The following is a 24,125-nucleotide window of genomic DNA, read 5'->3' as shown; positions in this document are numbered from 1 at the left end:
CTGAAAAAGAATTCAGAATAAGGATAGTAAGGATGATCCAAAATCGCGGCAATAGAATGGAGAAAATACAAAAAACGTTTAGAAGGGACCTAGAAGAACTAAAGAGCAAACAAACAATCATGAACAATACAATAAATGAAACTAAAAATTCTCTAGAAGGGATCAATAGCAGAATAACTGAGGCAGAAGAACGGATAAGTGACTTGGAAGATAAAATAGTGGAAATAACTACTGCAGAGCAGAATAAACAAAAAAGAATGAAAAGAACTGAGGACAGTCTCACAGACCTCTGGGACAACATTAAAGGCACCAACATTCGAATTATACGGGTCCCAGAAAAAGAAGAGAAAATAAAGTGACTAGACTGAGAAAATATTTGAAGAGATTATAGTTGAAAACTTCCATAATATGGGAAAGGAAATAATTAATCAAGTCCAGGAAGCACAGAGAGTTCCATACAGGTTAAATCCAAGGAGAAACATGCCAAGACACATATTAATCAAACTATCAAAAATACAAGGAAAAAATATTAAAAGCAGCAAGGGAAAAATAACATACAAGGGAATCCCCATAAGGTTAACAGCTGATCTTTCAGCAGAAACTCTGCAAGCCAGAAGGGAGTGGCAGGACATAATTATTAAGTGATGAAAGGGAAAAACCTACAACCATGATTACGTTACCTGGCAAGGATGTCATTCAGATTCAAAGGAGAAATTAAAACATTTACAGACAAGCAATAGCTAAGAGAATTCAGCAGCACCAAACCAGCATTACAGCAAATGCTAAAGGAACTTCTCGAGGCAGGAAACACAAGAGAAGGAAAAGACCTACAAAAACAATCCCAAGAAAATGGTAATAGGAACATACATATAGATAACTACCTAAAATGTAAATGGATTAAATGCTCAACCAAAAGACATAGAATGGCTGAATGGATACAAAAACAAGACCCATATATATGCTGTCTACAAGAGACCCACTTCAGACCTAGGGTCACATACAGATGGAAAGTGAGGGGATGGAAAAAGATATTCCATGCAAAAGAAAATCAAAGGAAAGCTGGAGTAGCAATTCTCATATCAGACAAAATAGACTTTAAAACAAAGACTATTACAAGAGACAAAGAAGGACACTACGTAATGATGAAGGGATTAATCCAACAAGAAGATATAAAGATTGTAAATATTTATGCACCCAACATAGGAGCACCTCAATACATAAGGCAATTCTTAACAGCCATAAAAGGGGAAACGGACAGTAACACAATCATAGTAGGGGATTTTAACACCCCACTATAACCAATGGACAGATCATCCAAAATGAAAATAAATAAGGAAACACAAGCTTTAAATGATACATAAAACAAGATGGACTTAATTGATATTTGTAGGACATTCCATCCAAAAACAACAGAATACACTTTCTTCTCAAATGCTCATGGAACATTCTCCAGGATAGATCACATCTTGGGTCACAAATCAAGCCTTGGTAAATTTAAGGAAATTTAAATCGTATCAAGTATCTTTTCCGACTACAACGGTATAAGAGTAGATATCAATTACAGGAAAAAATCTGTACAAAGTACAAACACATGGAGGCTAAACAATACACTATTTAATAAACATGGGATCACTGAAAAAATCAAACAGGAAATAGAAAAGAACCTAAAAACAAATGACAATGAAAACACGATGACCCAAAACCTATGGGATACAGCAAAAGCAGTTCTAAGACGGAAGTTTAGAGCAATACAATCCTACCTTAAGAAACAAGAAACATCTCAAATAAACCACCTAGCCTAACACCTAAAGCAATTAGAGAAAGAAGAACAAAACAACCCCAGAGTTAGCAGAAGGAAAGAAATCAAAAAGATCAGATCAGAAAAAGAAATGAAGGAAACAATAGCAAAAGTCAATAAAACTAAAAGCTGGTTCTTTGAGAAGATAAACAAAATTGATAAACCATTAGCCAGACTCATCAAGAAAAAAAGGGAGAAGACTCAAATCAATAGAATTAGAAATGAAAAAGGAGAAGTAACAACTGACACTGTAGAAATACAAATGATCATGAGAGATTACTACAAGCAACTCTATGCCAATAAAATGGACAACCGGGAAGAAATGGACAAATTCTTAGAAATGCACAACCTTCCAAGACTGAACCAGGAAGAAATAGAAAATATAAACAGACCAATGACAAGCACTGAAATTGAAACTGTGATTAAAAATCTTCCAACAAACAAAAGCCCAGAACCAGATGGCTTCACAGGCGAATTCCATCAAACATTTAGAGAAGAGTTAACACCTATGCTTCTCAAGCTCTTCCAAAATATAGCCGAGGTAGGAACACTCCCAAACTCATTCTACGAGGCTACCATCACCCTGATACCAAAATCAGACAAAGATGTCACAAAGAAAGAAAACTACAGGCCAATATCACTGATGAACATAGATGCAAAAATCCTCAACAAAATACTAGCAAACAGAATCCAACAGCACATTAAAAGGATCATACACCATGAGCAAGTGGGGTTTATCCCACTAATGCAAGGATTCTTCAATATACACAAATAAATCAGTGTGATACACCATATTAATAAATTGAAGAATAAAAACCACATGATCATCTCTATACATGCAGAAAAAGCTTTTGACAAAATTCAACACCCATTTATGATAAAAACCCTGCAGAAAGTAGGCATAGAGGGAACTTACCTCAACATAATAAAGGCCATATATGACAAACCCACAGCCAACATCGTCCTCAATGGTGAAAAACTGAAACCATTTCCACTAAGATCAGGAACAAGACAAGGTTGCCCACTCTCACCACTATTATTCAGCATAGTTTTGGAAGTTTTAGCCACAGCACTCAGAGAAGAAAAAGAAATAAAAGGAATCCAAGTTGGAAAAGCAGAAGTAAAACTGTCACTGTTTGCAGATGACATGATACTATACATAGAGAATCCTAAAGATGCTACCAGAAAACTACTAGAGCTAATCAATGAATTTGGTAAAGTAGGATACAAAATTAATGCACAGAAATCTCTTGCATTCCTATACAATAATGAAAAATCTGAAAGAGAAATTAAGGAAACACTCCCATTTACCATTGCAAGAAAAAGAATAAAACACCTAGGAATAAACCTACCTGAGACAAAAGACCTGTATGCAGAAAACTATAAGACACTGATGAAAGAAATTAAAGATGACACAAACAGATGGAGAGATATACCATGTTCTTGGACTGGAAGAATCAACATTGTGAAAATGACTATACTATCCAAAGCAATCTACAGATTCAGTGCAATCCCTATCAAACTACCACTGACATTTTTCATAGAAGTAGAACAAAGAATTTCACAATTTGTATGGAAACACAAAAGACCCCGAATAGCCAAAGCAATCTTGAGAAAGAAATATGGATCTGGAAGAATCAGGCTCCCTGACTTCACACTATACTACAAAGCTACAGGTATCAAGATAGTATGGTACTGGCATAAAAACAGAAATATAAATCAATGGAACAGGATGAAAGCCCAGAGATAAACCCATGCACATACAGTCACCTTATTTTTGATAAAGGAGGCCAGAATATACAATGGAGAAAAGACAGCCTCTGCAATAAGTAATGCTAGGAAAACAGGACATCTATGTGTGAAAGAATGAAATTAGAACACTCCCTAACACCATACACAAAAATAAACTCAAAATGGATTAAAGACCTAAATGTAAGGCCAAACACTGTAAAACTCTTAGAGGAAAACATAGGCAGAACACTCTATGACATAAATCACAGCAAGATCCTTTTTGATCCACCTGCTACAGAAATGGAAATAAAAGCAAAAATAAACAAATGGTACCTAACGAAACTTAAAAGCTTTTGCACACCAAAGGAAACCATAAACAAAACTAAAAGACAACCCTCAGAATGGGAGAAAATATTTGCAAATGAAGCAACTGACAAAGGATCAATCTCCAAAATTTACAAGCAGCTCTTGCAGCTCAATATCAAAAAAACAAACAACCCAACCAAAAATGGGCAGGAGACCTAAGTAGACATTTCTCCAAAGAAGATATACAGATTGCCAACAAACACATGAAAGAATGCTCAAAATCATTAATCATTAGAGAAATGCAAATCAAAACTACTATGAGATATCACCTCACTCCTGTCAGAACGGCCATCATCAAAAAATCTAGAAACAATAAATGCTGGAGAGTGTGTGGAGAAAAGGCAACCCTCTTGCACTGTTGGTGGGAATGTAAATTAATACAGCCACTATGGAGAACAGTATGGAGGTTCCTTAAAAAACTAAAAATAGAACTACCATATGACCCAGCAATCCCACTCCTGGGCACATACCCTGAGAAAACCGTAATTCAAAGAGAATCATGTACCACAATGTTCGTTGCAGCTCTACTTACAATAGCCAGGACATGGAAGCAAGCTAAGTGTCCATCAACCGATGAATGGATAAAGAAGATGTGGCTCATATATACAATGGAATATTACTCAGGCATAAAAGGAAACGAAATTATTTGTAGTGAGGTGGATGCACCTAGAGTCTGTCATACAGAGTGAAGTAAGTGAGAAAGAGAAAAACAAATACCGTATGATAACACATATATATGGAATCTAAAAAAAAAAAAGGTCACAAAGAACCTAGGGGCAGGATGGGAATAAAGACGCAGACCTACTAGAGAATAGACTTGAGGACATGGGGAGGGGGAAGGGTAAGCTGGGACAAAGTGAGAGAGTGGCATGGACATATATACACTACCAAATGCAAAACCGATAGCTAGTAGGAAGCAGCCAAATAGCACAGGGAGATCAGCTCGGTGCTTTGTGACCTCCTAGAGGGGTGGGATAGGGAGGGTGGGAGGGAGGGAGACACAAGAGGGAAGAGATATGGGAACATATGTATATGTATTCACTTTGTTATAAAGCAGAAACTAACACACCATCGTAAAGCAATTATACTCCAATAAAGATGTTAAAAATAAATAAATAAATGCTATTATTAAAAGAGGAAAATAAATGTTACTTAGCAGCCCCCCCCCCAAAAAAAAGAATGCTATTTCCCCTTCCATGTACTCAAATAATACCAATCAGGTATCCTGAACCAACAGCAGGAAACACTCTCCAAGGAAAATAAATTCGTTGAGGCTATTTTATCGCTGGGACTGGTCAAATAGTTTTAAGTGCTTACTGAAAATTATGAGTATCGGAAAAAGAGAGAACTGAGCATGGAGGATGAAGAATGGTAAGGTAGATGACTGATCAGCGATAATGCTCTAAGCCTCAGCCTTAGGAGATAGTGAGCCAAGTCCAAGCCAGGGAACTCAGTCAAAACTGCCAGCACTTTGGAAGCCAGGTCTGTCTATGATTGCCATTGGTACTATTGCTGATGATGGTAACAGCGTAATGTTTTACTTGGTGTGGGATGGTGCAGGTGGAAAGCAGGTGAAAGGATGGAGTCAAGTCCAAGCGTCCTGTTTCAATTGGGCCGCACCATGAACCGAATTTGGGGGATGGAGGGAGTATTAGTATCTACAGAAACCTAGGCATTAGGGATAATGTTATATCTGGTGTCTGCTCTACTCAGGGGAAAACATTTATGAATTTAAAGATGATCGTTGGGTCCAAGTTAATAGGAATGCCTAGATCCTTTGCCAACATTTTCCTGGTGTTAATGGATCAGGACCAGGGCTAATGTGAGGCAATGAGGTGTCCCGGACACAAAATTTAAGGAGGCACTCACTCTCAGGCTCCTACGAGTGCAGGGTCAGCACCTGTGCTGAGTATCATAAAATGACAAGACTCCAAGAAATAGGATTCCTGTGGACCAATGTCTCAGAATTGGGGGCAAAGGTGAGATTTGTAGGCTCACTCTTCCCATGATTCCCAATAACCCACCTGCTACTTGGAAAAGATGATAAAATACAAGAGTGCTTAAAATATTCAATTCACATTTAACATCTTTGCATTAGCTTTGGGATGACAAATACCCTACTTTCATGATACATACGCACGACAGAGTAGAGCACGCAGCTCAGATCCCAGAGCAAGACTACCTGAATTCAAATCCTGGGCTGACGATTGCTAATTACTGTACAACCCTGGCAAGTTACTACACCTCTCTGTGCTGCCGCTTCCTTATCTGTAAAGAGGAAATCATACCAGAACCTCTCTCATAAGGTTGTGTCTGAATTAAATGAGTTACAGGTAAGGTGAGTGCCTAATAGTAAGCATTCTGTAAGCTTTAGCTAGTAGGATGCCAGGAGGCATCATCAGAGTCATAAAACCGTATAAGAATCTGAAAAGAGGACTTTAGCAGACCACTGCTAATTCAGGGCAGAGTCCTAGCAATAATCCCCACAGTAAAAAAATGACACATTCTAGTGGAAGAGGAGCCTGAGGAAGAAACAGGAGTCCTGGGTTTAAGCTCTGCTTCTCACGAGCCAAAGCCATCAGTATCTCCTGCCTCGGCTCCCACAGTCTGACTCCTCCCCTTGCCCTCCTGCCTCTCCCTCCTTCTCTTGTGCCCTTGGAGACTCTCCTCTCCAAAGGGCAGCCAGAACGATCCTTGAAAAGCATAAATCAGTTTGAATGGGTGTAGAGTTTCAGTTTTTCAGGATGAAGAGTTTTGGAGATTAGTTACACAAGAGCTTGAAGCTATTTACTACTGAAATGTACACTGAAAAATGGCTAAGATGGTCAATTTTATGTTATATGGATTTTGCCACCATTAAATTTTTTAAATTTTTAATGAAAAATAAAAAGCATAAATCATATTGTCTACCCTGTTTCAAACCTAAAAAAAAAATAAAATCTGAATTCCTTTTCATGCTCTAGAAAACTCTACATGATCTGGCCTTCCCAAACTCTCCAAATCTGTCTTCCCCCTTCTTTGTACCTGCTTAAAATCTGATGGAATAAAACTCAAATTCCTTATCATGGTTCAGTATGCTCTAGACACTCTGGTCCCACCTATGTCTCCAGCTTCACATCATTTCTCCCCACTTTTCCTGCCCATGCTTCTGCCCCACCCCCGACCCCACCACCTGAGGACCTTCACATTTGCCTTTTTTACCCTCTCCCTGCAGCCCTCATATCAGACCTTCACAACACTGGTTCTTTCTTGTCATTCAGGTTTCAGCTCTGAAGATCACTCTTCCATGCCAGCCTTAGAGTGGCCCCTCTCCTTCCTCTCTCTCCAGAAACTCTCTGAACATAGACGGGCATATTCTAAGGTCCAGAACAGATGTGGTGTAGCTTCAATTTAGGACTGTCTTAGATGGAAACACCTTTGGTTTGGGACCTTCTGGTTCACTCTTGTCCAGGTATTTCCCTCTTGCCTGACTCTCCAGAATGTCTTAGTGGTTCCACTAGTTGTACACTGCTTTCCTCTCCAGTCTGTACCTCCTGGCTAACTCCTCGCACTTCTGTGCACAAAGCAAGTTTTTCAAGCGCTCTGCTTTGACTCAAATGTCAATGACGTCCTTCTCGAAGCCTTCTCTGGTCAGCCAAGACCACCCAGAGCTCTCCTTCCTCTGCATGGCTTTGCCAGTTCCACTCTGGCATCCCACTTGCTGCCTATACTGCAGTGATCCTGATTTCCCCTGTAGGACAGCAGGTGTGCTGAGGAGGATGGGAACTCTAATCACCTTCCTCTTTGAACTCCCTACCTAACCCCAATACCTTTCACAAAGCGGAAGCTCAGGAAACATTGACTGAATAAACAGTAAATGATCTCCAATTACCCTGACCTCCAGAGTATCGAGCTCCTGATTCCCAAGTGGGTGACATTCCCTTTAGGACTCAGCCCTTCCTTCTGTAGATCCACAATGCTGGGGTAATCAGTCCTGTGGACAAAAAGGGTCCTGATGAATCAAGACCTGGCCTGCCATGCTTTCTGAGCATATGACAGTAGCTGCAACTTTTTCAAAGACTATCAGAGTTCATTCTAGTGGTTCTCAAAGTGAGGGTCCCAGACCAGCAGCATTAACATCAGCTGAGTACTTGGTAGAAATGTAGAATCAGATCTACTCAGATCTAATGATTAAAAACCCTAGGAGCGGGGTCCAGCTACCTGTGTATTAACAAGCCCTCTAAGAGATTGTGACACACCGTCAAGTTTGAAAACCACCAATCTTGGCAATGTTTTTGGTCTCTGAAGCTGTTCTAGCTCCAGAGAGTGGCCCCTTTACCTGATTATTTCATACAAGTTTGTTCCACGTGCAATTACCCCTTTCTCCGAATTGATAACGATCTCAAACTGTTTCAGGGCATCCTTGCAGGGGTTTGTTTTTAACGTTACATCCAAACTGTCAGCCTTCTTTGTCCTTCCTCATACAAAGCTCCAACAAGATCCCGTTACGTTACACAGCAGCCTCACTGCATTATGCACAATCTGATCCTCTGAACGTTTAAAGGATGCTCAGAGGAAAGGCTGTGGGACCCAGGAAACAAAGAGGTGGGGTTATTGAGAGAGAATCATGGCAAGCAGTGGCCTCAGCAGGAAGGCAAAGAACAATATGATGGGCAAAGTCTGTGGGAAGGACTCAAAGAGAGTTCTTTCTCAGTCACTCTCATGCCCGGTAGGCTTGCAATTACACCACAAGCACCAATAAAAACAGTAAAGGACTGTGGTTTTCAAAGTGTGACCCAGACCAGCAGTATCAACATCACTTAGGAATCTGTTAGAAACACAACTTCTCAGGACCATCCCAGACCTACTGAATCAGAAACTCTGAGGATGGGGCCCTTGCAGCCATGTAGGTGGCTTTGATCACACTTAACTTAGAGAACCTCTGGTCCAGTGGACAGAAATACGGACTGTTGAGTAAGACCATCAGTTTCAAATCCTTTGAAATGCTGAAATCAGAAAGTCTGCATAAACTGCTATGCCAGCCCTAAGCTATAGTAAGCATTCAGGACAAATCTCATTCTCTCGTCCTCTTCCTCCTTCCTCCTTCTTCTTCCTCCTCTTCTCCTTCATTTTCGTTGTCATCTCCATCAGCTGCAGCAGCAGCAGTAGAAGCAGCATAATTTGCAATAGCTACTGAAATGACATCCCTAGATCCAAGGTTCCCCAGTTGGCCATCCTGTGACTCACGCATCTTCTCTGGCAGGAGAGGGGAGAGAATGGATGGGCAGCTCTAACTCCAGCACAGCTGCAAGGGCATCTGTGCTCAGAGCACTCAGCCCGCGTGCTGGGAAGCTTTTCAGGCAAGAGAAACCTGGCCACCAAGTGCAGATTCTGCCTCTGCTCACATCCTGCTTCCATTCCCAACAGTAATTGGAGGCCAGGAGCTCATTGTAAATTTGCTTAATTGAGCAGTTGAGGTCTTTGTTGTCCTGCTGAGGAACTGCTTATAAAAGCCTGCTTCTGGGCTCACAGCCCCTTTCATGCCTGTGCTTCACTTGGTATTTTCTCCACTCTCTTCTTGTCATTGACCTGTACCTCTGGGATCACCATCTTTTCCCTGTATTGCTCTTTTAATTGTTTTTTTTTTTTGGTTTGTTTGTTTGTTTTTTTAACACAGATCGGAAAAATAGTCAATACTGCCAAGGGCGGGGGCAGAGGAGCTGGCTAAAGCACACGAGCCAGAGCTGGGGGATTCTAGGCATCAACAATACGCGGGGAGTTTCACAAAGGCTGGGAGAGATTCAAGATCTGGGGGACACAGGCTCACAAAGTATGGTGAAGCTTGGAAAAATTCAAAGCACTTCCTCATCCAGAGGAATAGAATGGAAAATGTAGCTATTTCATGACCGAGAAGCTCTGAAAGCTGTAATGATGGAGAGAAACCCAGAGGCGACAGCAGACAGAAAATTAGATACTGGTTTGCAGTGCAGTATTATGTTATTGTTTAGAGGAGGGGAAAAAAGCTTTTCTAAAAAAATGGTTAGAGTCTACAGATGCCGTGGTTGGAAAACGGCACTCTCGTTGACCGCTTCATTACCTCAGATGTACTCAGGTACAGAGAAATTGGAGGGTGTCCAGAGAGAAGCAACAAGACCAATGAAAGCAGTGCAGAGACTGACTAATACGAAGACAGCAAGGAACATGATGTGTGTGAAACACGGCTGCCTTGGCCCCAGGAGAGGTTTGGTGAGCAGATGATGGGTATTTGGGAGATACTCACATCATCCATGGAGAACGTATAGGTAGCCTCGCATGATGGTGTTTAAATTAGCCCTAATCAAGTGAAATTAAGGAATTTATTATTTGGTTGAAATCCAGGAAACCCTAGACACTTATTCCACTGGGGTGCAGGTAAGTGACAGCCCTTATAGGTGCCACTCCCTTTGCCTGGGATGCTCTTCCTCTTAAACTTGGCATGACAGACTCCTTCAATAATTCAGGTCTCAGCTTAGGTGTCACCTGCTCAGAGAAGACTTGACCCCTCTAAGAGAAGACCTTCTCCCTGCATATGTAAAAGTCACTGTAGACCTGTGCCCTTCCTCTGTTGATTTCACAGAGCAATATGAAATTATCTTCCAGACTGAATTCTTTGCTTCCTTAGTGTCCAACTCTCTGGTGGAATGCTTGCCCCAAAAGATCAGGGGTCTCGTCTATCATATTCACCACTGGGTCCCCAAAACTAATTATTATTCCAATAACCACTCACACTCATAAAGCAGTTAAGTCATGGCAAGAACGCTGCTAACATAGACATGTCTATGTTAACTTATTCAGGCCACGCAAAAACCTAGATTTTATCATTTCTATTTTTTTTAAGAAGAAGAAACTTGAGTCCCAGAGAAGGTGGGTGACTTTTCTAAAGTTGCACAGCTATAGGTGCTAGGGCTGGGATCTGAAGCCAGGTTCTCTAGCTTTAAAATCAACACTCTTAATCACTGAACTAGCCAGTGTGTACCCAACTAATATGTATTGAATACATGAGTCAATCAGTACATGAGTGAGTGAAGGAATGAGGATTTGAGTCCAGAACATCTGCCCAGAGCAGGAAGCAAGAAACATATTGAGGTTCCCCAACTTTAGTGAAGGTGAGTCCTAAATGACGGCCTTCAGGAATCACCCAGGTGTCATCCAGCTGCAGAGATAATCCCCATGCTGATTACCTGTGTGGTGCTGAAAAGGATCTCCATGCCCTGAGCTGCCCGGAAGGCCTCCCTGCCAGACCGGAGGTTGGCAATATGCCTGAGGCAAAGCAGAAGCGCCCTGCGGATCAGCACGTAGGAATTGGTCGTGTCATGGCTGTGCCAGTCCTGATGCAGCCGGAGCAAGATGGCGACATAGCCTCTGTTCACTGCCCTGCGGCTGTTAGACTCTGAAACCAATGGGAAAAGACAATGTCAATCACAGGCTGGCCATACCGGCCTGAGGATGTCCCAGTGTACCTCTCACAAGATACTAATCCATCATAAAGGGAATGATAATAACTTTCCAGTGGAGAAAACTGGCAGATATCACCTTAATCAAGTGACCAAAGTCAACATCAGCAGATAAGATGCCCCGAGAAAGACCCACCATCACTTTAGCATCACTTAAGCACCACTTTAGCATCACTTTAGCATCGCTTCAGCATCGTTTCTATGATTTTCCTGCCCCAAAATGCATAACCTAAATGTTAACTACGAGGAAAATCAGCAAACCCAAAATGAGGGACATGCTGCAAAATATCCAATCTATACTTTTCAAAAATGTCAAGGTCATGAAAAGCAAAAAAAAAAAAAAACAGGAATTGAGCTAACAGAGACTAAAAAGACATGGCACGTCAGTATGATATATAATTATAATTTAGATCCTGGACCAGAAAACAATTTTTTTTTCTTTTGCTACATAAGGCGTTAGTGACGCAATTGGTAAAATATGAATAAAGTGTTTAGATTAACCCATAGTATTGTATAAATGTTTATTGTCAGATTTTGATAAACTATTATACATTTATGTAAGTGAATATTCTTGTTTTTATGAAATTCGCCATTGTGAATGTCTATAACATTCTCAAATAGTTCAGAAAAAGGATAATAGTGTGTGGGGAGAGAGAAGAAAGGAGGTGGGGGGAATCCACGGGATTTCCATTCCTCTTTCCTAAGCTTCAGTAGACTTGGGATATTATCATTTGGGTTGAGCAAACTATAAGGCTTAGGTTGGAAAGGAGAGGACCCTGAGTAACAGACATAATGTCAGGAAGGCTGCCATGTGTAACAGATGCGTTGGGTGTTTTACCTAAAGAGAACGGAAGCCAGATCATCAAGGGGTTGGCTCCGTCCAGGAAGGGAACTCCTCAGGCTCAAGGCTACCCAAGAAGGAGCTGGTCTCTATGTGGTAATGAGCAACGTGGCACCAAAAATATCCAGAAAGAGGTTGGAAGTCCATCCAGCAGGGATGTGAGGACAGGGCTTCCTTACATCTGACAGGGAGCTGTAGTAGCATGCTCTTACAGTTCCCTTCCCCTCTTTCACACCATGACTACCCCTTGTTAGTTGAATGACCCTGCGTGAGACCTCCCATGAGACCCCTCTGTTGGGTGAATGATTTCTTCATTTTTCCATTATGAAGAAAGAAAGGGGGAAGAATGGTCCAAGATACCTCTCTCAAGAGTCCACATATACCACTTTTCATGTTAAACTCCTCTGCCTACAGGGTTGGCGGACAGACCAGTTCAGGTCTACCCAGTAGATGGGGAGATAGATACTCTCTGGATCCTGGTCCTCTCTACCCCTGTGGACTAGGTACCCCGAAGAACTCTAACAGGCTGACTCTCCGGAACAAACGCCCACATCTTGCAGCTCTGCCCTCTCACGACTGCATTTCTCCATTATCCATACTGTTCACGCTGGTTTATGAGACAATCTATGTTACTGGCCGAGCATGTGAGAGAGAGATCCCCTGAGCTGTAACTGGATAAGCAAAATTTCAGCTCCAAGTCAGACTTTTTCCTAAGACCATAAAAGTACGCGTGAGTGAAACGATAACATGGAAATTCAGTGCTTTATTCCAGAAGGGTTTTATCATAATATTAATGGAATTCTCCTTTTCTTCCACTTGTTTGTCAAATTCTAAATTGTCAGGCTTGACTGAGCCCCACTGAAATTTTTGACCCATTTATGCAGTTGGTTTTATTTTTTTTTTCACTTTTTACAACATCTCATTCAGCGATGACCCTAAATTGAGAGCCATGAGCTTTATTCACTCCATGATGTGATTGTGGAAGGTTGAAATCACCTTCATTACCTCCTTTAATGAATTATTCTTTCGTATCAAAAATATTTCTCTCCTCGGCTGGTCCCGGCCACAAAGCACTGGACTTCTTTACTACCTACATGAGGTTCCAGCCTATCCAATATCTGATGTTTAAAAGAAAGTTGAGGATTAGGTAGGAGGTATTAAAGGAAACTATTGCCTGCTGAAAAGAAGACAGAATGGCAAAAACAGTGCATGGAGGTCGCATGGGCAGTGGGAGGTTAACTTCTGTCTTTTATCTATGTTAAGGGTATGAGACTAATAATGTGTTATCCTCATGACTTTCATCTCCCACTTCTGGGGGAGGGGGAGGGAGATAACGAGAAAAAAGTCTTTAATTGTCTGAGAGAAAAATCCCTTATCAGATCCCAATGATTTTATTCACCATTTTCTGTTAATCTTCAACAAGCTGTCATGTTTACTAACATCGAAAATAGCTACACCTCCTCCCCCAACCCCTACCCTAAATCAGTCAATCTTTCTCCGTGAACGGCTTGGGAGTTTTGCAGAAGTCAATATGCGCCTGAAACCCGACAAGAGATCCATCAAGCTGAACAAATGTAGAGGGGAGCCGAAGAATGAAATGAGGGTCACCGGGATCTGCAACTTGCAGGAGTTTGAGAAGATCTGAGGGGAGGACAGTGCTTCTCTCTGGGAGGCCACATAGGAAGGAGAAGATGTGGGGTTTCATACATTCCTTTGGGTGAGCTCAGGGTTTGGAGGCCAGAGAAGATCCCCAGACCAGCCGTACTACTTTAGTCTGTTCGTGTCAATGGCTTCTTCCTAAGATTTCCTTGGAAAAAGAGTTCCTGTTCCTTAATTTTTTAAAAAAATTTCCGAAACAGATTGGTTTATGTTAAACTGGTTGGAGGATGGGGTGGAATGGACAGAGAGGACTTCTGAGGACCTTTAATTTAACAGCTCACCTCCACCCCCTTCTCCATCCAAAGGCGCTCTCCATGTCCCCTTGTCTCCATCAGCCCCTCCCTGGCAGCCTCCTGCTGAAGTTCTTATCTGGCCAGTTTTCCTGTGGCAAATCTGCATCCTTGTCCTCTCCAATTTATCCTCTTAAGTTCTACTCTTTCTACCTGCCTTTCCAGATTTTATCCTCCTGAAGTCATATTTGTAGCTAATTCTCAATCTAAAATGTGATCTTGCGCTCTCCTTATTTTTACCCCAGGTATTTCTTCACAGAGGTTCGAATGTTTTCTTTAGTGCAGACCCCACTGATGCAGCAGATTTTTACATTCATGAAGAAAGAATAAAAAAATGAAGGGAATATGCCAAGATATCAATAGTACTTATGAGGGAGGAAAATATTGATGATTCTATTTGCTTTGGATTTTTTTAGACTAGACTTAGACTTTTTTGTAGTTTTTAATCTCCACATCCTCTGCAATGAACTTTGACAATCAAGAAGAAAAAAGACAGGTTACCCTTTGACAGGAAGTCCGTAGTCTATAGGCCATGCCATGTTGTAAATGCTTGTGGGCAGGACAAGCAGTCCCCAGGTTGCCATAGGAACCAATTCACTTTACCCCATCCCTTTTGAAAGTGAATTACCTACCTTGCCCCTGAAGGTATTTGAGAGCATGATCATCTCTGTAAAGATGTTTGTCTTTTAACAGGAAAGCCCAGACACCTTCAAGACTCAAAGACTGGATTTCTCATGGGGAATTTCCAGCCCCATGACAGGTTGGTGGAGAAGTGCTTGGTGACCCAGATTATAATACCTGCAAGCAACCCAACGCTTTGCCACTTTTATTGGGCAAAACCAGAGGAAATTTCCATGACTGCTCTTTGTTTCCCATATCTGAGAATTTCATCACCCCTTTTAGAGTAAAGAGATAGCTTAAAGTGGAGGAAAAGTGGGAACCTGCAGCAGAGGAATGAGCTGGATGCTTTCACAACCACAGCTCTAGGAATGAGACATACAAATTTGTGCAGACCTCCAAACTCATCTTTACTATCCTTGTGTACCCTTCACTGCCTTGCTGGGCAGACCCTTCAGCTGTCAGCTTTCTTTCTGGAGTCCTTGCACAAGGCTGTGACCTCCACTGCTTTCTAGCTGTGTGACCTTGAGCATGTTACTTCACAGCTCTTGTCACTAAGTCTTTATCTAAAAAACAAACAAACAAAACAGATAACAGTCCCTTCCTTGTGGAACTGTTGAGAAAATTAAATGAGATAATATATATAAAGTAGATAGCTCATGCCTGGAACGTAATAAGCACTCAATACCTGTTGCCTATTATAATTGCCATCATCAACATGATAAGCATCATCTATTTACTATTCCAACTCCGCCTCTGTAATTTTGGACAACAAACCGCCAAATGTTCAGGACATGAACAGATTCCTTTGGACAGCCTCACGCAAGAATAGGAGCGCTTGGATCACATAGTTGTTGATCTGCATTTTGGCTCTATCATTTATCAGCTGTGTAACCTTGTTTAAGTTACTAAGTCTTTCTGGACTACATGTCCATCATCTGCAAATATTAAAGCAAGATAAAAGAGAGATAACTAAAGCATCACCCTTACAAGTCCATTATAAGGAATGAATGCATAGCGTAGCAGCTGGCATCAAGTATGTGCTCAATAAATGATAATCCCTTCCCCATAAGGATGACATTCAAACTTCAAATTCACTTCACTATTGAGAACAGCACAAGGAAAAGTTTCAAAATAAGTAAAATTTATAACCACAGTCCTTCAATCCCCATGTAATGTAATCGATTTCTCATCCCAAATGCCCACACATCTTACATAGCTGCCTATCTGTCCTTAGACACCCCAAACATACATACCGAGGACCATTCCCCCACGTTATCCCAGGAGCCCTTACAGACAATGTCCATAATGTAGAACTTTTTAGTTCCCCTCTCTGACCAACTTTACCCGAGTTGGGTCCCATTACACTAAAGCTTTTTTAGAAGACTGGGTAGTGCTGTAAGATCCTCTTGATTGACAATGGTTAAGTGTTTAATAACTCACCCTTGCTTTTGATAAGCACATACACGAGTAAGAATAAATACAAGGATTCGAGGCTCTCATCATTCTTAAGAACAGAAATCATCTTCAGCCACATAGCATAGTAGGACATTACTATCCAAAGAAATTCTTGCCCAGGAAGATTAAATAGTTTTATTAAACAGATTTATTTCCTTCTGTTTCAGGAACTTCATGAAAATTCATTCATATGAACTATTGACAATTCAGCTAACCCTTCTCAGGACTGTGGCCCCCTTCTCATAAGAGAAGACCTCTCACCTGGGCTTATCAAACATCCCTCCCCGAGGTTTGCCTCCAAACCCTCTCCTCACTGGATCCCCCAACTGAGCAATTATATCACAAACACTGCCTGATCTTCATCAGGACTCCACATGCAAATACCCACCTGGAGCCACAGCACTCGCACCATATAATATCCCACCCTAGAAATCCCCCTTTGGAGACATTACTACAACCAAGATAACGGTGACCTTAACTACAGCAAACAATCCACTGGCCTCTGCAACAGTGCTCTTTTCAGGGAGTCAATTTAGAAGACGTTCCTAGACAAAGCAGGCTTTTACCAAGACTTCTAAATCATATTACATGAACAATAAGCTGCCTGTTTTGCCACTGTAACACCAGTTACAATTACTGAGTATTTATTTACTGAATGTTTCCTATGTGCTCAGCATTGGGCTAATCATTTTACATGATCATCTCATTTATCTCATGGAAATGCTTGAAGATAAGCATTATTTGCCTCCTCTTACAAATGAAGACACAGAGGCTGAGAGAAGTTAAATAACTTAGTCAAGTCCTGAGAGCTTATAAATGGCACGTGGAGAATTCAAATGGAATCCCCCATCTCCCTCCAAAGCTGACATCCCACATCATTACCCCCAGGGCTGGTCTGTAGAGATTACACTGTTTTGCATTCAGATAAAGACCTTTAACAGTTACCAGGAGAACCAGCTTCTTGAGGAGGGTTTCCAAAAGGCTGAAGGAGATGGAGTCCGCGGAACAGCTGAGGTGCTTGCGGGGCGCGGCTTTCAGCCAAATCGAACCTGGCACGGTCCCTCCGGCCAGTCGCCCTCCTCTGTCTTTTCTGCTCCCTCCCAGGCCCCTAAATTGTGGCGAAAGTTGATTTTTAACAGGAGACTCAAGGTTTAAAGAGCCAAGGGCTTCCCTGGTGGCGCAGTGGTTGAGAATCCGCCTGCCAATGCAGGGGACACGGGTTCGAGCCCTGGTCTGGGAAGATCCCACATGCCGCGGAGCAACTGGGCCCGTGAGCCACAGCTACTGAGCCTGTGCGTCCGGAGCCTGTGAGCCACAACTACTGAGCCTGCGCGTCTGGAGCCTGTGCTCCCCAACAAGGGAGGCCACGATAGTGAGAGGCCCGCGTACTGCGATGAAGAGTGGCCCCCGCTCGCTGCAACTAGAGAAAGCCCTCGCACAAGAAACGAAGACCCAACGCAGCCAAAAATTAATTAATTAATTAATTTTAAAAAATAAATAAAGAGCCAAATTAACAGCCGATGGTGCTTCGGCTCCCTAGAGGAGATGTTCAGGACCCCTCCTGACGCCCGGCAGGGACCCCTGAGGCCAGCCCGGAAGTCAGGCCCAGTACGTGGGCGCAGGGCTGCCAAGGCGGAGTCCGCTCTCAGCCTCTCCCCGGCAGCTGCTTCGACGCTCCTCACAAAGGAGAAGCCCCGCTGTATGTACCTAAACATAACTAATCTTAATGTCATCAGTAATGGAAATTACACTCCATTATCATTAGCTCAAATAAGAATAATGATATGGAATTAGCTTGCAGGTATTTTTTTCTCTTTGTAAAACAGATACTTTTCAGTAAACTTGGCTCTAAAGTAAATTTGGTTTCAAGCCAATCTTGTTTTCCCATTGACTGCCTTTTGAAAATGAAAGAAGCTTTTCCTAAGCTTCAGAAAGAGTGGCTAAGAAGGGTGCGAAACCATCCTTCACAGCATTGTTTTAAATCTAGACTCACCTACTGTTGGTTGGGTTTTTTTTTAATCACCAACTGCTTCTAATACCTTTCCACAGATACATTCCCAAGCCATAGAAGTTTCTCCACTCTTGAGAAAGCCTCAGAAGCCATATCTGCCTCTCCCTCCACACACCCAGCTCTTCCTCTGGTCCTTGGAGAGTACCATGTCCAAGGTGTTAAGCTGCAATGCTACAGGGGAAGGGACCACTAACAAATGGGGACATACTCCAGACCAGAACCCCCTGCCACTTCCCTGCATCCCATATGATGAATCAATCTCACCTTGTACTTTATCAATTCTAAGGCATATATTTTTTCACATTTTAGCATTTCCAGAATTAAGATGCTTTTTACCGATGATGATGTTTCAATGACAACTGGCAGCATTTTTTCGCTCTTCGTGGCACATAAAAATTGGAGCATCTTATAGTCAATGACATCCTAGATTTGAGGAAGTAGGATTAATTTTTCAATATTTAGTTTGAGAATTCTCTAAAAGGAGCTTGTTCCCAGCAAGAAATGATCACTTGAGAGGTTTGCTCCGCGTATGGGAATAAGCAGAGACAGTTTGTCCTGAAAGCCAGATCTTGCTGTGGCTAGGTATGCAGTGAATTATCAGCTAAAACCATACTCATACCCTCTAAACTCCAGGAACCACCATTCACTCATTCAACAAACACACTTAACAACTACTACGTGCTAGTATGTGCCAGGCAGTATTGTAAGCACTGGGGATATTAGAGCAGGAAATGAGATGCATAAAGTCTCTACTCTTAGGGGCTTGCATTCCCATGGGGGAGCTGGGGAGACCCTCAGATCCAAATAGGTGCACGCACACACACACACACACACACACACACACACAAATTAGGTAACTTCAGACAACGACGAGTGCTACAGTGAAAATCAAATAATGATTCTAGAGGGACTGGTGGGGCTGCTACTTTAGATTGGGTGGCTGGGGCAACTTTTTGAGGAGGGGGCATTAGCACTGAAACCGGAATGTAGGAAAGAATCAGGCTGCAGAGATCCGGGGACAGAAAATTCTAGAAATCTGGAGAGTAGAGCAAGTAGAAAAGCCCAAATTTGGTGAGTACAAATAATAAAAAGCCTGGAAGCTAAAGCCAGGTGAAGAAAGTGAGGGGAGAGCAGTAGGGGCAGAGATCAGAATGCGGGACCCCCACCGCTTTGACATTCATCACAGTGGTTTGTGCAAAATCAGGTGGGCAGGGGGCGGGCGGATATGTTGGTCAGATTTTCTCACTCTCCTTTTTGTTATTTGTTTTTGACATCTCTGCAAGAAAGCCCTTAGGAATGATCATCTTTGCCTGGACCTAAAATTTCCCAGGAGTTTTCCTATCCATCCAGAGTTTTCTTTTGAGTCTAGATTCTTGGTCGAAAAAGAAGCACCTGCTAAGCCCTAAGAGGAGCCCCAGTCCCTTCTGGGTCATTGTAGGTAACCTTCGTCCTAGTTTCATTTTGCCATTTCCACTGTCTACTCATCAGAAGGCAACACTTAAAGAAGAAAGCCAGGATTTATACCTGGAAGAAGAAAGACAGAGCACTTCCCCACCTGCCTTTCTCCGTCAATGGATGAGGGAGACACCTGTCTGTCAGTGGCGTTGCCTGCTTCTGGCCAGAGTACAGACAAGCAGCGTGGACTACAGGAAAACAAATCTGCACGTGCAAACATCACGTGCAAATCGGTTCACACTGCATTATGCTTCCAGGCCTTGAGCATGCGCAGAGCAAGGTAAAGGGCTCAGCCCCTGTGCTCCTGGCCTGCTGCCCTTTGGCCTGATGTCATCCAGTAGCACAGCACTGAAAAGTCCCGAAGCAAGCGTGAGCCTTGCGCGTCCTCGTTTAACTCCACTCCTATCCCCCGTGGTCCTTCCAGTGCCCCTTCCCTACCGCCTGGAATGTGCCGGCAGCAGCCTCCTACTTGGCCCCCATGCCTCCCCTCCACTGCCCAACACATCTTATTAAAATGCACACTCAGATGCTGTCATCCTCTACTCAAAAATGTAACAGCTCAGGGAAATCCAGAAGATCTGTGGATGCCAACAGGGGCCTAATGTTCTCTGGGTCTCCTTGTATGGGCGTAGCAGTTGCCAGGCAGTCTGTGTGTCCCTGGGATTACGGGGAAGGGCTAAGGAAGAGGCTGAGCGGGGTCTCTGACCCCTGCTGCCACCAGAGCAGCTCCACCATCAGCTGTTTACATGCAATGGCTCTGCCAAGGTTTTCATTTAAAATTTAATACCTAAAATTTATTTCTTTAAAGTAAAAATACAAGATTTGAAACCCTCTGGTAGTGAAATGAAGGTATGGATTTCAGTCCCATTGTGCCAAGGACACATCATGCAATCTTGGGCAAGTCAGCCAACCTCTCTGAACCTCAATGTTTTGTAGAACAGTTTCCCAGCCTGGAACTATGGACATCTGAGGCCGAATATTATGTCGTAGGGTCGGGGGCAGCTGACCTGTGCATTGTAGGATATTTAGCAGCATCCTGCCCTCTACCCACATGATGCCAGGAGCACCCACACCCCCTGCAGATGTAGCAACCAAAAATGTCTCCAGACCTTGTTAAATGTTCCCTTGGGACAAAATCACTCATGTTGAGAACTGCTGCTCTAGAAGAGTTAAATATTTACCTGTCTTGCAGGACTGCGGTAAGCATTAAATGAGATAATATATGAAAAAGTGCTCTGCAGACTGCTATTATTAGAAGTCTGTAGGAAGCATCTGACTTACATCCTGACATAAACAAATAATTGTACAGTCAATCCTGAATGGGATGAGGAAGCTACTGTGCACTTTCAGAGCTCTGAGATGTTTATCTTTTTGTCTATCTCTTTAAATCTTTGTGATACCTTATCTTTGTCAATCCATAGCCAGTCATTCATTATGCCAGGGTGACACAAATTCTAAAATCCAGAACATTTAGAGCTCAGCAATCCTGGATGTTAACCCCTGATTCCCCAGAATGAAAACAAAATATGTAAGTGTATGTGGATCAACCTTCTAGAGAGTAAGAGGTTTGAGCTTTTAGCAAACACACACGAACTGCACACATGAGCCTGAGCTTCCTTGAACACATTCACACTGTTGTCAAAGCAACATCATGGCCCAGACCTATAGGCAGATAGATAATCAGGCCAGAGGGAAAGCCCTAGAGATAGAACCAGGTCTTTAGGGCCAGAAAACAGGATAGCCTGGTTAAAACACAGCAGCCTGCTTAGTTGTGAGAAGCAGGATTGGCTGCAACCTTATTACAACAATGTTTTTTTGCAGACAACAGTTTATGTCAAGCAAGGAAAACACACCACCACCATCCACAGTTCTTTTAGACCCCGTGTGGGTGCCTGGGAACATCCTGGCCATCTCGGGAAGGTAGTGCACCATCTTGCCTATACTAACAACCATTGTAATTTCCACCGGAAGCTGACCCTTCTCATTTAATTAGGTCCAGTTTAATTGTTTAATCAGGCCTCTTAATCCCAAGAGACTCAAAAGTTACTTGACTAAGGCTCAAGGATGAAGATGACAATTTTGCATCTCTCTCTGAGTCAAACTTGACTAGCTCTTCCTTAGGACCACCACACAGTAAAAACGAGCACGTGTTCCAAACCTCCTAAAGGATGCATCAGCCCGTCTTTAAGTTATAATCTCTGAAAATTTACTGAGTTCTGAAAGTGTCCCATGAGAATATTTATTACAGAGGTTTTCAAACTTGATTCTTTCGAGCCCTGAGGAACTTCCATGGAAGTTTCTCAGCATCAATCACGAGCCAGGGAAAGAAGAGGTGAAAAGGGAAAGGCCAGGCTGTGATTCACTGGGGTCTCCCACTTCTGCTCCCGTTTCATCTGCTTTAGATGTGTCATCTCCTCAGAAGATTTCTTTAAAAAAAAAAAAAAGTTTCTTCTACTAAAGCACCCTCAAACCACTCAACTTGCACAGCCCTCCCAGTCTTGGAAAACCACACTGAAGTCAAGTACAATGACAAAGAACTAATTTCAGGTCCCATGCCCATCAGCCAAGTCCAGGTTTCCTGACTCCATGTGGAAGGTGAGACTCATCCTTGAAATAGGAAGATTTTCTGCTCTGAAGACAGTCACAACTGAGTTTGAATTTCAGCTCTCCACTTACCATTCATGGGATCTTGGGAAAAAAACATTAACCTCTCCTAACTACAACTTCCTTGTATGTAAAATGGGAATATAACGTGCCTGGCAAGTGCCAGTGCTCTGTAATTAATAGTTATGATCATTATTCCCTGAAGGTATTCTAATAAACAATAATTCTCTTATCACTCCCCACCTTCCTGCCCTCTTCCTTGAGGGATCGCAGAGAACAGTTCTTGAAACATATTATCAAATGGGATGTGGGATGCCTGTGAACCATGGGAAGGCAGATGGGCATCTTCCTTAAGTCGTGCCTTTGGCCTTGGAAGCAAAGGTGAGGAAGATACAGGTTATCACAAGGGTTCAGGGGAGATGGGGAAAAGTAACTGCAGGATTCTCTGCTCTCTACCAGAGGCAGCCCTCAAAAAAGCTGCGCGAGATGCGAGATACTCCCCACCCTCGGTAAGTCCCTCTCAATCCCGCTAACCTCACTGGGAGTGCAACAAATTCCAGCAACTTTTCCAACACCGGGCTTGGGCTCCGCTCACCCTGCCTCCTCCCAGCTCCCTTAAATAATGGCTGAGCGAATGCCTCCGGGACCATCTTCAGCTAATTTCCTTCAAGACATGCAAGCTGCTAACGCTGGGAAGCACAGATAGTGTGGAATGGCAAATATGGCCAAAATTAGATTAAAATAACCTCCTGATAAACAAATTACTCACCGAAAATAAATATTGGACTAGCGCGGCCAAGATAACTAGAAGAACAGCACCACCACATGGCAGGAAGAGGAAGTACATGAGCTGCGGTCTGTGGCCAGGGACGATCAGTCCCCCCAACTCGGGGGCCTGACAAAGCCAGCTGGGAAAGGGAACGAGCAGCTGTAATCCTTCCCGGCCCTGTTCCCTTCTCCTGTCACTCATCCCGTCATTCATCAGCCTCGCCTGATGCTCGGCCTCACAGCAGAGACTCTGGCCCTTCGCACAGCCACGTTGGTGTGTTGGGCACCTCTCACTGGGTCCCCTTCAGATGCTTGTATGGGATGGACAGTGTGACGCTCTTTTCTAAACTAAATGACAGATGCTCCCACCACACACACACACACACACACACACACACACACACACACACACACAAATCCTTCTAATACTTAGCAAGTATTTATTTAGCTTCCTTTCAGATTTTGATCTTATCTTCTTTGGGCTAAATACACCTACCCTTGTTCATCTCTCCTTGGTATGCACAGAGCTCAGGTCCCAGGGTCTACAGCAGGTAAGCTCTGTAGCCCAACGTCTCCAGGCCTCAGTTCCTACACCTGTGAAATGGTGATGATGATCCCCCCTTACTAGGCACGTACATGCAGTGGTATATACAGTGGCTGACACGCTAAGCAGTCGATAAATGGTACACGTCTGTGTTGTCATTTCAATCCCACCGTGTGACGAATGTAGTTTGCTAGTCTGCAGTCAAACAAGGTCGATCACAGTAGTCCATCCCAGTGTGACAAATGCAAAAATCTAGCAATATTACTTGAAGCAGATTTCTGGATCATCACAGAAATATAGGGCTTGCTTCTCCAGAAGTTATGATGGCAGAAAGGACGTCGGGTCTATAATCACACCACAGTTTGATTCTTTCTGGGGACAGGAATTGGGCTGGCCTCTTCATTAAGGCATATCGAAAGCAAATGTATGAGGCTTAAGTCACGAAACTGGAATCCTTCTTTAGTTAACATTAGTGTGTTAGAGGTTCTCTGGGTACAGCTCAATGTGAGG

The 24,125-nt window shown here is 42.8% G+C and overlaps 1 protein-coding gene across 2 annotated transcripts in view; it reads right to left on the bottom strand.

The window, feature by feature from the left end:
- The window catches only part of AGBL1 (AGBL carboxypeptidase 1), a 783,161-nt gene that overhangs the window by 607,554 nt on the left and 151,482 nt on the right, over positions 1-24,125 (bottom strand). For both annotated transcript variants that reach the window (XM_067696096.1, XM_067696105.1), the window contains exon 7: positions 11,095-11,303. In XM_067696096.1, coding sequence (XP_067552197.1) covers positions 11,095-11,303 — 209 coding nt within the window. The remainder of the gene's footprint in view (positions 1-11,094; positions 11,304-24,125) is intronic.

Source organism: Pseudorca crassidens, chromosome 1 (genome assembly GCF_039906515.1).
Source record: "Pseudorca crassidens isolate mPseCra1 chromosome 1, mPseCra1.hap1, whole genome shotgun sequence".
NCBI classification, from domain to species: Eukaryota; Metazoa; Chordata; class Mammalia; order Artiodactyla; family Delphinidae; genus Pseudorca; species Pseudorca crassidens.
Note: the sequence above shows the minus strand (reverse complement) of the source record. Positions and strands in the feature narration are given on the sequence as shown.